This window comes from Cucumis sativus, chromosome 5 (genome assembly GCF_000004075.3).
Source record: "Cucumis sativus cultivar 9930 chromosome 5, Cucumber_9930_V3, whole genome shotgun sequence".
Taxonomy (NCBI): Eukaryota; Viridiplantae; Streptophyta; class Magnoliopsida; order Cucurbitales; family Cucurbitaceae; genus Cucumis; species Cucumis sativus.
In genome coordinates this window covers 11,890,924-11,906,185 of record NC_026659.2, presented here as the reverse complement: position 1 = coordinate 11,906,185, position 15,262 = coordinate 11,890,924, and the positions used below count along the sequence as shown (strand labels likewise).

General features: G+C 31.4%; 1 protein-coding gene across 1 annotated transcript; it reads right to left on the bottom strand.

Moving 5' to 3' along the window:
• Positions 1 to 9,832: 9,832 nt before the first annotated feature.
• On the bottom strand, positions 9,833 to 10,702 carry LOC101206213 (MLP-like protein 329). The gene is made up of 2 exons (XM_004142230.3): positions 10,460 to 10,702; positions 9,833 to 10,295 (listed from the first exon to the last, which is right to left on the bottom strand). The coding sequence occupies exons 1-2, from the start codon at positions 10,647 to 10,649 to the stop codon at positions 10,027 to 10,029; spliced, it is 459 nt and encodes a 152-aa protein (XP_004142278.2). The 5' UTR covers positions 10,650 to 10,702; the 3' UTR covers positions 9,833 to 10,026.
• Positions 10,703 to 15,262: the final 4,560 nt, after the last annotated feature.

The following is a 15,262-nucleotide window of genomic DNA, read 5'->3' as shown; positions in this document are numbered from 1 at the left end:
TTGTTTCTCCATATTCCAAAACTAGTTTTATTTTTGTATTTTAGAGTCTTATTCTAGAAAAACTATTTTAAATAACAAAACTTCTAAGAATAACTCTTGATACACTCGATACGTTTTGATACATACCTGAAACATTAGTAATATATGTTTGATATACCTGATCCATTATAGATACATTTAGTATTATTCACTTATACAATTGATTGATTAAATGCACTTGATATGCTTGAAGTTCTACTTATACACTTGATATATTATTAATGTACACTTGTAAACTTGATTCATATACTTGATACTGATATGCTTTAACAATATAATGTTGATATACTTGATCATGATACACTGAGTTAGATCATTCATTTACTTAATAATACTCGAATGAACAACATAAAATTTGAAAAAACGAAAATCATGTAGTAACTATATTAACCAACTAATACATATAATATAAATATCAAAACACTGATATACGAAACTGAGACAAAGTAAAACAAAAAAAAATTAATGTAAAAAAATAAAAATAAAAAATCATTTGGAATTAGGTTCAACACAAAATGCACATCAAAGAAAGTATAAAAAAATCACAAATGAAGTTAAATTACTCCAACCAACAACCATTATATTATATTTCGTATTGTAATTATTGTACTGTTGATATTTTAAAATTAATATTAAGATAGAAAGAAAAAATAATTTTTCTAGTATAAGAATAAACAATTAGTTAGGGCCTTAAAATCTGGGAGCATAAACAAATAATGAGTAGGGCATTTAAGAGAGAAAGAGAAATAAGTTATTGAAGAGTAGTTTAGGAATAATAACAAATTTAGGATGAAGTAGTAAAAATTTTGTCATATTTGCAAAATTCTAAAACAATGTGCTATAATTGCTATATCACATTCACAAAATACTATCCTATGTAATTTCCTTTTTATATTTTAGTTTATTTTTGGTGTATTTAAAAGCACTTTTTAGTTTATATTTTCCTTCTATCAAGACTAAACATAAACCTTTATTGAATTGTAATTGTTCACTCTGATTAATATTCAAAATATGAGGTCAATAGGTGAAGCTTAGAGATTGGTGCTTTAATCAGATGAGAATATCATAAGCTACAAACCATGGAAAAAATAATATAAGGTCATCATGTGACAACCAAAACCTAATCAAATGACAATTAGATAATATTCATGTTGGAATTTATGTCGTAAAACTTGTAGTTTGTAATCATATTCTATTTAATAAAGATATTATTGAGAAATTATTAGTGAAATGAACACTATAATCTTACATCCAATAAGATCCCGATGTTATTTTGCGTAAACATGAAATTTATGTACAGACATAAACGTGGATCAAGTTCGAATATATAACCTAAATATAGTTTATGATATACGAATAAGGTTAGGGACCTTATTTTGGAGACACTATGGGTGCAACTCGCTTTATAGTTAGTACAAACGATGTGATCCTAAATCATTCAGATAGATACATAAAAGTAGGGGCATCCTATATAAAGAGATTACATAAGCATGAACCATGAAATAGTCACTTTTATGTTATAATGTCGTTTTCTATTTAAAACCGACTCTTTCGATTATTGATGATCTGGGTAACTTAATCTTAATCTTGACCTAACTATATATGAATTATTGTTCAGTATACAAGATTATCCTTAAGTCTGCATAGGTGAGGGTAAATCATTAATGCTAGCCTAATAAGCCTTCCATTTTAGGGGTAAGATTAGGTGGATAGCTGGGGACATAGAGTGCAAGATGAAAGTCACTCTTGCCTGCTTTAGGGTTAGTAGGTAGGTCATTTCCTTAAGGACTAAATCCAATTCTTGAAGAAGGAGCCCCACCCTCTCATTGGCCTGAGAGAGATTTGATTTAAAGCTTGGACCATAAATCAATTGTTCAATAGTGAATTAGTGGGACTTAAGTGCAAGATGCAGTCTCAGGGGTAAAACGATATTTTTACTCAGTCGAGGTTACAAACAACCTATGAAGGATTAACTTACTGATCATGATTATATCAGATGGACACAAACATATATATAGTGAGTGGAGTGCAACTATGAGACTTTAGTGGAATGACCCATTAGTTAACGAATGTTGATTAGCTTGGTTTAAAAGGTTTAGCCAGTTAATCTCGGATCATTGGAGCCCATGATCTATAGGAGTGAAGGCTAAGTGAAAGCTAACAAAATCCAATATTTTGTTGGATAATCTCGCTAACTCTTAATGGGCTAAGTGAAGGCTCATGGTGATGACAAGGATTGTTTGTTGAATTACAACGTTATTAGAATGTAATAAAAAAAAATTGTAAAAAATAAAAGTCCTTGGAGTTGGAATCCCTAAACTAAAAGGCTTAGGACCATGCCAAAACAAAGAAACTGTCAAAGGATCACTTTTGATCAAAAAATAAAAATTGAGTCTGGGACATCGTCGTTTCGCCTTTGTCAACATTTTGACTTTTTAGAACTTTGACAATTTTCATCAATTTCGAGCTTCTGAATATGATTTCGTATTCATATTTTTAACATTTAAATCACATTTAAATATAAAGCAATCATCTCCTATTTAATATGATAAGATATCAAAGGGCAATCTGTTAAATTTGGAATGGTATCGCATTAAAATTGTTCCTCTTGAAAGCTGTTGAAGTTTTGAGGTTTCAATTGAAAAAGTATCAAGCCCACTAAGAGAAAATGCAATAATAAATAATTCAACTCGAAAAAAAATATATGTTAAATATCGCTTAGCTATACCACAAGTATACGACTATTTGTTTAACTAGTAGTTTAATAACAGAAGAACACAGTGCACTTTGTTAACCTAATTCAACAAAAATTCCCTACGTTTGTGGAGCTTTTCTGCTCAAATCCGGAATATTATTGAGATTCTTAACATGTAACTTAATCATAGGTTACATTAAACAATACAATCATGTGTATTAATGAAATCAGGCTCCCCTTGATTATGAGCATACTATACCCAGGCTCCTCCTAAGTAGTTGCAAAATCCCATCGAAACTTAAAGATTTGACAAAACAACATCCAACACAACTAATGGTTGGTAGATTATGAGGTGTTGGGTTTTGGTGATTCAATTACATGCAAATTTTGCATGTAATTTGTCTATAAAAAGGAGCCTTTTTTCAAATATTAAAAAACTTTTGACATTTTTTTCTTTTATTTACTTAAAAAAAATCGCCAAACTTTTGTCCTTCAAATTCCATCCCTCTTTCTCTCAAACCTCTCTCTTGTTTTCTTCACCCATCAGATTTCACAACCTGATTAGTCTGAAATATAGTAAGTCAACCCTAGCTCTGGTTGAAGCATGTAAGCTTTTATTCTATTCTCTTTTATTTATATTAATGTTTTTTAAGTTGCGAAAAAACCAGTTTAAAATCAATTGTCAATTCTTTAAGGTTGATTTATTTTTAGAAGAAAATGGAACAATGTTAGTTTGGTAAAAGACTTGAAAGTTTATTAAGTATTTGAAAGGTAGGGAGACAAGGACAAAAGTAAGTTTAGTTTAAAGTGAGGGACAACATGGTTATTTTCTGTATATTATTAATTTTTATTTTTATTTAGAAAATAAAAAAAAAGGGAAATAAAAAGTCTTCTTCTTCTGCTTCATGAAATTTCTCTTCGTTGCACCTCACTCCCTCTCTTCTTTGCATTGACGCCGCCACCTCAAGTCGGAGTTGACCGTTGACGCCAACATTGTCTTCACATTGTTGCCGCCCCACTTGTGTTGCATATGTTGTTCACATTCAAGCCAAGAGTCATCCTAATCGCGCATAGCAATTTTGCTACATTCGCATTAGCCACAAGTCGCTCTCCAACACCCGCCCCTTCAACTCTAGTGTGCAGTAACTCGATAGAAATCAATTCAGCCACTATTCATATCCATTCTCCATTTACCTTTACTGCTTCACATTTTAATTTTAGAGGAGTTTGAGCCATTATCTAGCCCTTCAAAAGATTGAAATTTGGTGTTTGGGCACAAGTTAGAGAGCTTGAAGTGGGAAAAGCGTATAATCCTGGATGATCGAGTCATTAATAATGAGTGACTCATTTTCAAGCTTTCTTTGTAGTTATATGTATCGACCCAACTTCTTATACTAAGTTGAGGTCATTACCAGTAAAGAGAATAAAGACTTTTTATGTAAAATAAAAAAAAAAAATGCTAAATTTTAAAGGAAACGCTTCAAATATTCATTTTTAAAAAAATGTAAAGTATGTAAAGAAAATAATAAATTAAATATTAGTTTAGGCCCTATTTAAAATAGATGGAAAATATCTAAATTACTCATGAGTTCTAAAATACATTACTGTAAATCAAATACTCAAAACATAAATGTGGAAGAAAACATAAATTGTCCTCTATGGCAAACTAGGGTCACTTCTTGTCATTCGTCAGTTTGGCTCTACCTCTATCCTTACTTAAAAAATTAGACATAGAAAAGAGTGAGTATAAATTTATACTCAGTAAGGGACCCACTACTAGTCCTACTACGTGTCTATTAACTTTCCGTTAGAGTCCTGTAAGAAAGTATCGCATAACTATTGTGCTCCTGAATGCACGCTATCCAGTGATCCCATAGGGACACATCTGGGATCTCGAGTTGTAAGTGATCCCATTGAATCACATATAAAAGTTGACCACACAGGCATATACATATAACATCGCAAAAATATCATATTTCAATCAAAATATATCTCAACCATGGTATATTTCATTCATACCATATCATGATCATCACATATCTCAGTCATACATAACGGTTGTCTATGTAGCTATCAATATCAATCATTCCTAACAGTCACATCATTCATCATAGCTAAGTTAATGCAAAATAAGGGGAAACATAATATCAAGGGTCTAATAGTAGAATCTTTTACCTGGAGATAGCTAAAGTTCTTGTCCACAGTAAATTCCCAATTAACATAGTCTTAAATATGAACAAAATTAAGACTATTAATTTTGTCGACCAAACATCCAATTATTTACTAAGTGTCCAAGTTTACCCCAAGCTAAGGTTAAAACCAAAATCACCTTCAATGGGAACAATTTCACAACTCAAATCCTCAAATTAAAACTTGGCCAACCTAACGTTCAAGCAAAAATAATCCAACTTACAATCAATATAATTTTATTCTAAACCAATAGTTATGGTATACTTAAACCCTTCAAAACTTACCAAAAATGGCTAAAAAAAGGATTAAATGGCTAAAGGAAAAGAGAAAGGACTCACGACTTGCCTAAAAGTGTCTATGGCTCAAGTTCAGCTTATCCACGCGTGCGGCTCGGAGTAGGGAGGAAGACAGCTTAACTTGCTCAAAAGAGAATGGAAGCTTCACACAGTTGGGAGGTGGGGAACTTCGGCTCACAATGGAGATGGATGGGCTCGTGCTTCTAAATATGTACTGTGCGCAGCGGTAACTATCTGACTTCAACTGAGTCAGTCAAAAATAGAGAAATATGGATGGAGTACACTAAATGAAGAGGAACGCGACTGGTGTGTGCAACGATAGAGGAACGTCATGGCCCAAACTCGACCTTACTTCATTCTAGCTATGGATGCACGACGTGAAAGGAAAAATCTGGAGATTGTGCTTGGCTTGACGAAACAAAAGGTGGATGGAGAGAACGGCTTAAACACGGATGGCAGCGGTGAAAAATGGGATGGCAGCGGTAGGGTTCTTTGAATGAAGAAGAAGGTGAATGGGGAGGAAGATGAAGCACGCTGAACGAGATGCCCTTAATTAATTACATTAAATAATAATAATAATAATCATTTAATTTCCTAACAAAACTACATTTTCTCTTTTCTCCAAATTAATAAAATGATATTATAATTAATCATATTATCCCAAAATACAATATGTTTTCAAAATAATTATATTTTATAATATAATTGTTTTCTTCTTTTTTTTCCTCAATAATATATTTTCTTCCAAAATTATTATTATCCTTTCAAATATCAATAATATAATATTCCTAATAATTATATTATCCCAATAATATAACTATTCTTAATCTTCCACAACTTAATTAATTATATATACACATATATATAATTACCCATATTTTCACCAAATTAAGTTATCAAATAATCCTCAACAAAAAAATCTCAAATCACTTCCAATAATTCTAACACTATTAAATTAAACCAAGATAATCAAAATTTAAAATTGTCTTATTTTTGGGACGTTACATTATATATTTTATTTTATGATATTGTTTGGAAACGACTGTTACTTAAAAAATTTTATTGACTACGTTTTCATTTTTGTTTAAACGATGTGTTTACTAATCATGATTTTAAGAATATGTATGACTTGGATTTCATAAAAATATGTTTCAAATTTTGATTGTACTAGGTTTTTAAAATATGACTATGATGTTTATGATGAACGAGAAGGTGATTTCCTTAAGGTTATGTGAATGTACTTCTGTAGCCTACTTATGTTTGTTAGATGATTCTGGAGCTGAAAGAGGCCATGATCGAAGATTTAAGAGTCTGAGTATAGGTGAGGACATGGATGTAGGATGTGATTTTGGCTTCGGGCCTAGTTTAACCCATGGTGGGTGGCTCTATATGCACATAGGAGCGGATACCGAGTTTATTACCATGGTAGGTGCTAAGTATGTGTGAGCTCAGTTTGGCCGAGTGTTTTCATATAGATATGGATCACGTGCGAGTATTTCTCAACTACGTATTTAGTATTCTATCATAGTTGGATTTGATGGAGGTTGTCACTGTGGCAGGTACTAAATATGCGTAAGCTCAGTCTGGCCACGTGTTTTCTTATGGATATGGATCATGTATGAGATATTCTCGACGATGTATTTAGTATTCTACCATGTTCAGACTGGATGAAGGTTGCGAATGTGGCAGGTACTAAATTTGCGTGAGCTTAGTTTGGCCGCATGATTCATTAATCATGTGCAAGCTACTTTTTGTCGTATATTTAAGCGTTTTCTATGGTTGGATTGAGTATAAGTTTTTTGGCTTTACTTGTGATTTATAGTATCATGTGATGATAGCGTTTTAATTATTATTTTTACTATCGATGTACATTTACACATTTTTTAGAGCATGTTTTACGAGTTCTTACTTTTAAAAACTCACAACTCACTAAGTTTTAAGCTCACGTTTTCAATGTTTTCTTTCTGCCCAGGTAGCAATCAAGGACCAAACATTGGTTGAACCCCTTCATTTGTAGATTTTTATTTTGTATGTACATACTTAACTTTTGTGTTGCATCATGAGGTGGTTAGATGTAGTGAGAGTAACGCTAAGGACTTGTGTTTTGAGAGATATATCCCTCTTTAGATCGTAATTATTTTGTAAGTAATATCCAGTTTGGATTTAAGCTCTATTTGAAGCTCTAAAACAATTTGCATGAGTGTATGGTGAAACACACTTGTTGTGATTTTGAATCTAAAGATTACGTGTATATATATATAGAAGTGAAAATCTCTCTATTTTTAAGTTTGGCTAACAACCTAAATTTTAGGGGAGATGTTGTAAAAATTTATGTAGGATTTCTTAATACTTGCTCTATAGAAGTTTAAGTTGAAAAAGATTGTTTTTTAGAAAGTGTTTTCATGTCACGGTCTAGGTTAGAGAGAAAACATAGAACGGGGAGTGACATCTTGGTATCAGAGCATGATTTTGAGGATTTTAGGGGCTATTATACATTTTGAGAGTTCATATGTTTTGTAGTGATTGAGTAAGTTGATGGGTCCTCTTTACTAAATAAGTGTGTTCTATCATTCCTTTATACGAATTATACCTCGAGGTAGACCTTGAAAGTGCCCTATTACAAAAGCTAGTAACGCTAGTAGAGGAGGAGCTATCGAGAGTGAGGAGTCTGATTCTAAATCTAGTCGTCGTAATGTTGATCAACTATTAGCTTCAAGGATTATATTAGCTTCAAGGAACTATCGTAATGTTGATCAACTCATGAGGGTAACGTAAAAGAGTAGTTGCTAGATAGACTTGCTCAAATATTAGCTTCAAGGATTATATTGGCATAATCAGACCCATAAAAGAAGTATGAAATAGAATGATTGAAGGCCTTAGGTGCAACCACTTTTGCAGGGACAACAAATCCCATGGATACTAAAGCGTTGCTTACTTTTCTTTAAAAGTGCTTTAGAGCGATGAGATGTCTGAAGGACAAAAAAGTGGAGCTTATTGTTTTTCTACTCTAAAATTGAGCTGAAGATTGGTGGCACATGATAGAAAGTAGACGATGAGCTATTGGTGATATAAGTTGGGATGAGTTTAAAAAGAAATTCTTTGATATATTTTATCCAAGCTCTTTCCGTGATGCAAAATGAAGTGAGTTCTTGAAGCACACTCAAGGCCTAATGACTATAGCTGAATATGAGAAGAAGTATAAAAAATTATATGAGCATGCCACTAGTGTGATTGAGGATGAGGCTAAAGATTGCAAGCGAGTTGAAGAGGGATTACGAGAGGAAATTCGTACTTCTGTGACACCTTGTGCAAAGTGGATTGATTTCTCCAAATTAGTGGAGGCAGCAATAAGAGTACAAATAAATGTACATGAAAGGAAGCTTGAAAGTGAAGCTTTAAAAAATGTACGTACGTTCAACACGTCGAGTAATCATCAAAACCTATCAAGGAATGGAAGAAGTGGGATATTTGTACCAAGTGTGTCCAGTAGAGGAAATTTTCAATACAGTGGTTCTTTTATTTTTAAATTTGGATCAGGTTGAAGAGCTCAAAAATCGAGTAGTTCTAGTCATTCTATATGTCCTACGGTAGGTTGTCATGTTATTCGATCTAATGGGGTGGTATCAGGATCTGGCAAGAGCAGTGTATGTTATTGCTATGGTCAGCCAGGTCATCCTCATAGAGATTGTCTGCATTTGATACCATAGGGTAATACCCTTCAGAAAACTACTTCTCATATAGCAAGTCAGTAGCCAAAATCCACAAGAACAAGTGGTGAAGGCTCTAGTGGGGTAAAATAGAAAGGACCAAGGCGTCGATCTCGTCAGGAAGGGAAGATTTTTGCAAGGACACAATATGAGACAACAAATGCACCAAGCGTGGTGACTAGTACGTTAACTGTATTTAGTAAGTCTGCACATGTCTTAATGGATCCTTGCGCTATACATTCTTTTGTTTCTATTATCTTTATGATTGAGGTTCATAAGAACTTAGAATGTCTGACTGAGGAATTGTTGATAATTACACCTGTAGGTGACCGTTTTATAGCCAATAGTGTGTATCAAGATTGCATTGTGCATATTGATGGTGAAACATTACTAGTGGATATTTGATTCCATTAGACATTTAGGAGTTTGATGTTATCATAATAATGGATTTTCTATCTAATCAGTATGGCTCCTTAAATTGTCATAAGAAAAAGATTGTTTTAAACAACAAAGAAATAATTACATTATTTTTCGCAATGATAGAAAAATATTTTCCACCTGTGTGATTTCGACCTTAAAAGCTGGTAAATTGTCGTGGAAGGTTTATGAATGTAACATAGCTTTTGTTTGTTTCTCTCACTCTCTATATCCTTATTAATTTTAGAATTATTCATCTATATCATAAATTTCAATCTCTTTTGTCCTAATATTTTAAGGAATAATAGATTATTTATTTTGCTTTCATTGGTCTAAACCACCCATTCAAATTATTTTCTCTAGATTCGATGGAATAATAAATTACAAATTCTAAACAGAAAATTATGGAATATATATTATTTCCAAAATTATGGCTATTAATTAACGTCTAAAATTGAAAAAATAAAATAAAATAAACCAACGGTATGAATATTGTAATATATGTTTTATTAGTATATATATATATTTTGAAAGACCATAAATGGCCATGTAGAAAAATAGAAAAAGAAGAAGGCAAACATAACAGTAGATCTTCCATCTATATCTATTTTACAGAAGGATGGGAGAGGGTTTTTATTTTGCTACAGAAAACCATAAACTTAACTAAACCATTTAATTTGTACTAATGATGAATAAGATAGTTCTCCAAATCCTTAATAGCTTTAGCAATTAATTGAAGGTAATTGTATGGATCAGGTGTGGTAGGATCATATTTTTCATATTCTAAAGTTACGTAAAGCACACATTGTTGAGGACCCTTTGGTACGGAATGATAACTAATCTTCATGCTTCTATATTTCTTCAACATATCTCCTTCAATCACAGTGAAACTTATTTGAAGATTTTCATCATCGAATGTGGGTTGTTCTTTCATAACCTCAGCTTTACCATCTTTTTTAACAAAATAATATAATCACATATACAAAACAATTCAAAGACACTTTCAGAAAAAATGTAATACAGTCACTCAATAATAATGCAAAATTAAAGTTAACAAAATTAAAAGGAATACATAATGTATATAGAGGTATGAAATGGATGGTGTTGATACTCACCGATGGTGTAATTCCATACTTTTATGGAGTCATGACTACAATTGTCCCAATCACCTTCATGAATTGCTACGTCTTGAATGGTTGAAATAATATTAGGAGCATGATAAACGTTATCTTTCAAGAAATGATAGTATTTCTCGCGACCTATCTTCAATTCTACTGGCTCCATAATTTTTTGAACAGAAGGCATGATTTCGTTTAAAGATAAAACTCACCCACACACAAATCTGAATGCCTTTCCTCCTCTTATATATGCAACCTATTGATCAACTATTTTGTATATTTATATTCGATAAACATAGACTTTAATCCAACGTTTAAAGTAATGTGCAATGACAAAGATTCATCCATCATCCATCAACAACTACCGTTTCAACTTTATATCGGATTCTATTTTAGTCTCTAAACTTTTTAAAATTTTCGCTTTAGTCCCTCAACTTTTAGAAATAACTTACTTTGGTGCTTGTCATTAGAATTTGTCATCTTTTCAACCGAACAATGGTGATGCGATTTTTATGTTTGGATGACTAAACTCTAGATTTATTAATATTAATTAAATATTTCATTAACCGTGAAAATATTTATTTGCAATTTCGTAAAGTTTGTTTCTTATAGGAAGTTGTTATTAGATTTATGTTTTAAGTTTTATTTCTCGTTCTAATTTATTTTTTTACTTTTTTATTTTTCTCAATGATATTATGATTTGCTTCAAAATTTTAATTTTTTAAAAATAAAAATAAAATGGTAAGGTTTCATTAACTTTAATACCATATAATAGATAAATATGAAGTTTTTTTTTTATATATAGTCGAAAATATAATAATTAAATTCAAAATATTATCATATATAATAACATTTTTAAAAAATTGCAAATATAATAAAATTTGTCTAAGGTTATCAAATGAGAAGTCTATCACTTATAGACAATAAGAATCTATCAGTAATAAAAGTCTATTACAGACAGACCTTGCTTTACAATTTTTAAAAAATGTTGTTGTACACTTAATTATTATTCTTAAAATTGGTGCCTATTATAATAGACTTTGATACCTATTGGTTGAGTTTTTCTATTGCTGCCTATTATTATTCCAAGCAGTGCAAAGCCAATTTATCCCACTTTTGGTGAGTATTGGTTGAGTTTTTAGATTGGATTTTGAATATATCCATCAAATATTAAACTTTTGTTCTAAATAAATTAATTTTGGACTAAAGTTCAATTCTTGTCTTTAAAGGTTTTATTGGCAATCTTGGAAGGACTAATTTTTGTTTTTTTTCATCAAAGGTTGAATTGGTTTCGATCTATCACTTGGTTAGATAAATTGAAATAATTTTTGGATGCTAGTCATTGGTAATTTTATCAATTAAGGTTATTGAAATTTTCCCTTACTAATTTTTAGGATTTGTTTAATTGAAAAAAATTTGGCTGTCAGTGAAAGGATAATTCTTTTGCTAATCTAAGGTAAGAGATTCCACTACTGAACCTTCAAATGTAAAATTAAGAGCATGCATGTGATTATGCATTGATGGTAGCTAAAATGCATATTTAAGTTGTAGTTGTTGGCTGATCTTATTTGACGTTTATGCATGTTTGATGGATTACATGATTAGACTGTTATGATTGATGTTTCATGTCATATTTATGATGATTATTACATGTTTTTAGACTATGGTGTTTGTTAACTTTGGCTAGTAGGACGTGTACCTATACATACAATGTCCCCCAGAATCACCATCTTTGACAATTTAGTTGTATTCGTTCGACGAGACCACTAGTTTGTCATTCCATGTTTCATTTGTAGTTCGATGGGATCACTATATTACCCAGACTATTGTATGCTCCTTTAAGATCATGAGACTAATAAGTGTTCCCAGGATCACTAGATCATGTGTGTTCCTTTGCTTCATGAGATATATTATGACAGAGTACCTTATAATGGGAAGTTAATATATCACCTTGTGGGACCAATAGTGGGTCCCTTACTGGGTACATGTTCACACTCACTCTTTTCTATGATTAACATTTCTAGCAAAGATAGAGGAAATGGAAAGCTTGACCAGCGACAAGAAGAGTCTGTGACATGTCAAATGAGGACTTAGTTTGTTATTTCGCTTTTCATTACATTTTTTTTTGTAATGACTCAACCTCTTAAACTAAATGAGGTAATTACTGAAAAGGTAAATGAGAAAAATAAATTCTTATTAGAGTAATATCAAATATATGTTTATAAATCATAAAATTGACAAATTGTTGTAAAAACATGATATGTGGTTCTAACAATTTTAAAGAAACTAAAGATAAATATATAAGGTAAATTTTTTAAAAAGATGTCTCAAAATCAAATTACTCAAAAAGTACTAATGAAGAAAGGCAGAAGAAGAATAAGTCCTCATATGGCATGCCACGGTCCGCTTTCCAAATCTTGTAGCAATTTGCCGAAAATATTAAACATAGAAAAATTGTGGGTACATAAAAATATACCCAATAAAAGACCCACAACTAGTTACGCTAGATGATCTGTTAACTTCCCGTTAGGAGATACCATAAGGTAATAAAATGTCATGTGTCCAATAGAGCACACCTGAGCGAGTGGTACCGTAGGAACATCCTTAATCGTGCAAGTGATCATGTAGGAACACCCCAAGTTATATGAGTGATCTGTAGGTACATACTCCTAATGTGTCTGTGATTTGAAGTTACACCCATAATCGTGCAAGCTAGTCATGCGAGTAACCCCATTTAATAAAATTAACAATTGACTATTGTCCTAAATTTCATCCAAATTAACTTACCCAAAGTTGAGGTTGAAACCAATTCAACCTTGATGAGAATAAAATGCACATATTACTTCTCCAAAAATTTAGCCAATTGAATCTTCAAGAAAAAACTACAGGTATAATTGGGTTGGGTTGAGTCGCTTTTGTTGGGTTTTATGTTCTACAACTCATAGATAGTAAATGTAATCCACTGATCGTTATTAATCAAGTGTTATTATAATAATTTCAATAAAGTGTTATTGATTATTTGATTAGTTTTGTCCTAATAACCAAAATCCAATAAACTAACATCCTAAGCTGTTTGATGAGTCTTAAACAGTATATAGAGACATACAGGGATCAATGTTCGAGATATAACTTAAAGGGTCTATAGTATAGGGATAAGGTTTTGGGAACCTTATCCTGGTAACATTATAGATACGACTCACTTTGTATTTAATACAAATGCAATGATCGAATGCGTTCATGTAAGTGACATGCGAGTGATGGTACAATGTAATGAATTTGCTTAAGGCAGGACCACAAAATAGTAACCACTAGATGTAACTCTGTTAATTAGTAGGTTTCTATTTCATTTGAATGACCTATGTAACTCTGTCTTAATCCTGAGTGTATTATGAACTCCTGTTCGCGAGAGATTGTTCTTTGATTTGTATGAGTGATAATGGTCAGATTACCGATTCAATATGCTTTTTATTTTGAGGATAAGATTGAGTGGGAATGTGGGAACATAATCACACAAGATGGAATTCACTCCTTTCCGAATTTAGGGTAAGTAGATTAGTGTTTTCTTAAATCGTGTCTAGAGGACATGAACAAATCGCTCTACCCTCTCCATGGCACGAGAGAGATTTTTGCTTATTGGTTGGACCATAAATAGATTGTTTATTAGAGAAGCACTGGTATTTAAGGACTAGAAGTAATCCAACTGTAAAACGGTAATTTGACCTAACTTGTGTTACAAACACTTGTGAAGAACTAACTTAGTATTATTGATCTATATTCGTGGGCAGATAAATATATCTACAGTGAGAAGAATTCAGATGTGAGTTTTTAATGAAGTGTACACACAATTAACAAATATTGACTAATGTGGTTAATGAGTTTAGCCTATTAATCTCATATCATTGTAGCTTCTGATCTATAGATCCACAAGGTTTCCTTCCTAGCTCATAAAGGGAAATGAAGTTTATAAATATTGATTGTAATTTGAAATGTCCAAATTTACTTTGAAAATTAATATATTGCATGGTGATACATTGTAATATAAACTTTATATTTTAATTAAACTTTATTATATAAATTTAATTTTTGATATGATTCAAAATTAATTTATGAGAGAATAAAATATTTGAATGAGTTGAAATATTAGTTTAATGTAAATTGGATTCATATTAAAACTATAGGTTTAAATTAATATATATATATGATACACATTCAAACTATAGGTGATGTGAGAGATATTCGTTTAAGTACGATGTAAATGAAATATGATTTAATTTAAATTAATTAATTATTTTAATATTCATTTACTTTTAACTAAATTAAAGTATATGACAGAATGGTTCCCAAAATCTCATTACGAAAGCATAGTATGGTTTCAAAGCGGTAGTGTTGAACCACAAACCCAAAATCTCATTATGAGAGCATAGTATGATTTCAAAGCAGTAGTGTTGAAAATTGGTGATTGGCAGATACAGAGACTTCAATGAGCCTAAGTGTCTTTTTCTCTTCTCTCTCTTAGCCATAGAGATTTAGTTTTTGTTTGATTTTTCTATAATCAGTATTTTTAAATTTCCAACTAAATTGAGTTTATTAGTTATGATTAATTTTATTATGATGCGTAGGGCTCTTATCTCTTCGCTTTTCCTTCAAAACTAACTTCACCTGAACTGTACGATTTCTAGGCTTCCAGTGCTCAACCCAATAGATCTGCATTCAAGTCGGGTCAAGTCAGGTTTGGTTGGGTTGTTTTTTATTTTTTTTGGAAATAGTGTGTGTTTACTATCATAATTTACATGTGTTATA

What these genes read in the sequence shown, in the direction of transcription:
- LOC101206213 (XM_004142230.3), bottom strand. Translation starts at nt 10,649, where the DNA reads ATGCCTTCTGTTCAAAAAATTATGGAGCCAGTAGAATTGAAGATAGGT. An exon ending in AGTATGGAATTACACCATCG is followed by an intron (nt 10,296 to 10,459) that starts GTGAGTATCAAC and finishes TTGTTAAAAAAG; the next exon opens with ATGGTAAAGCTGAGGTTATG.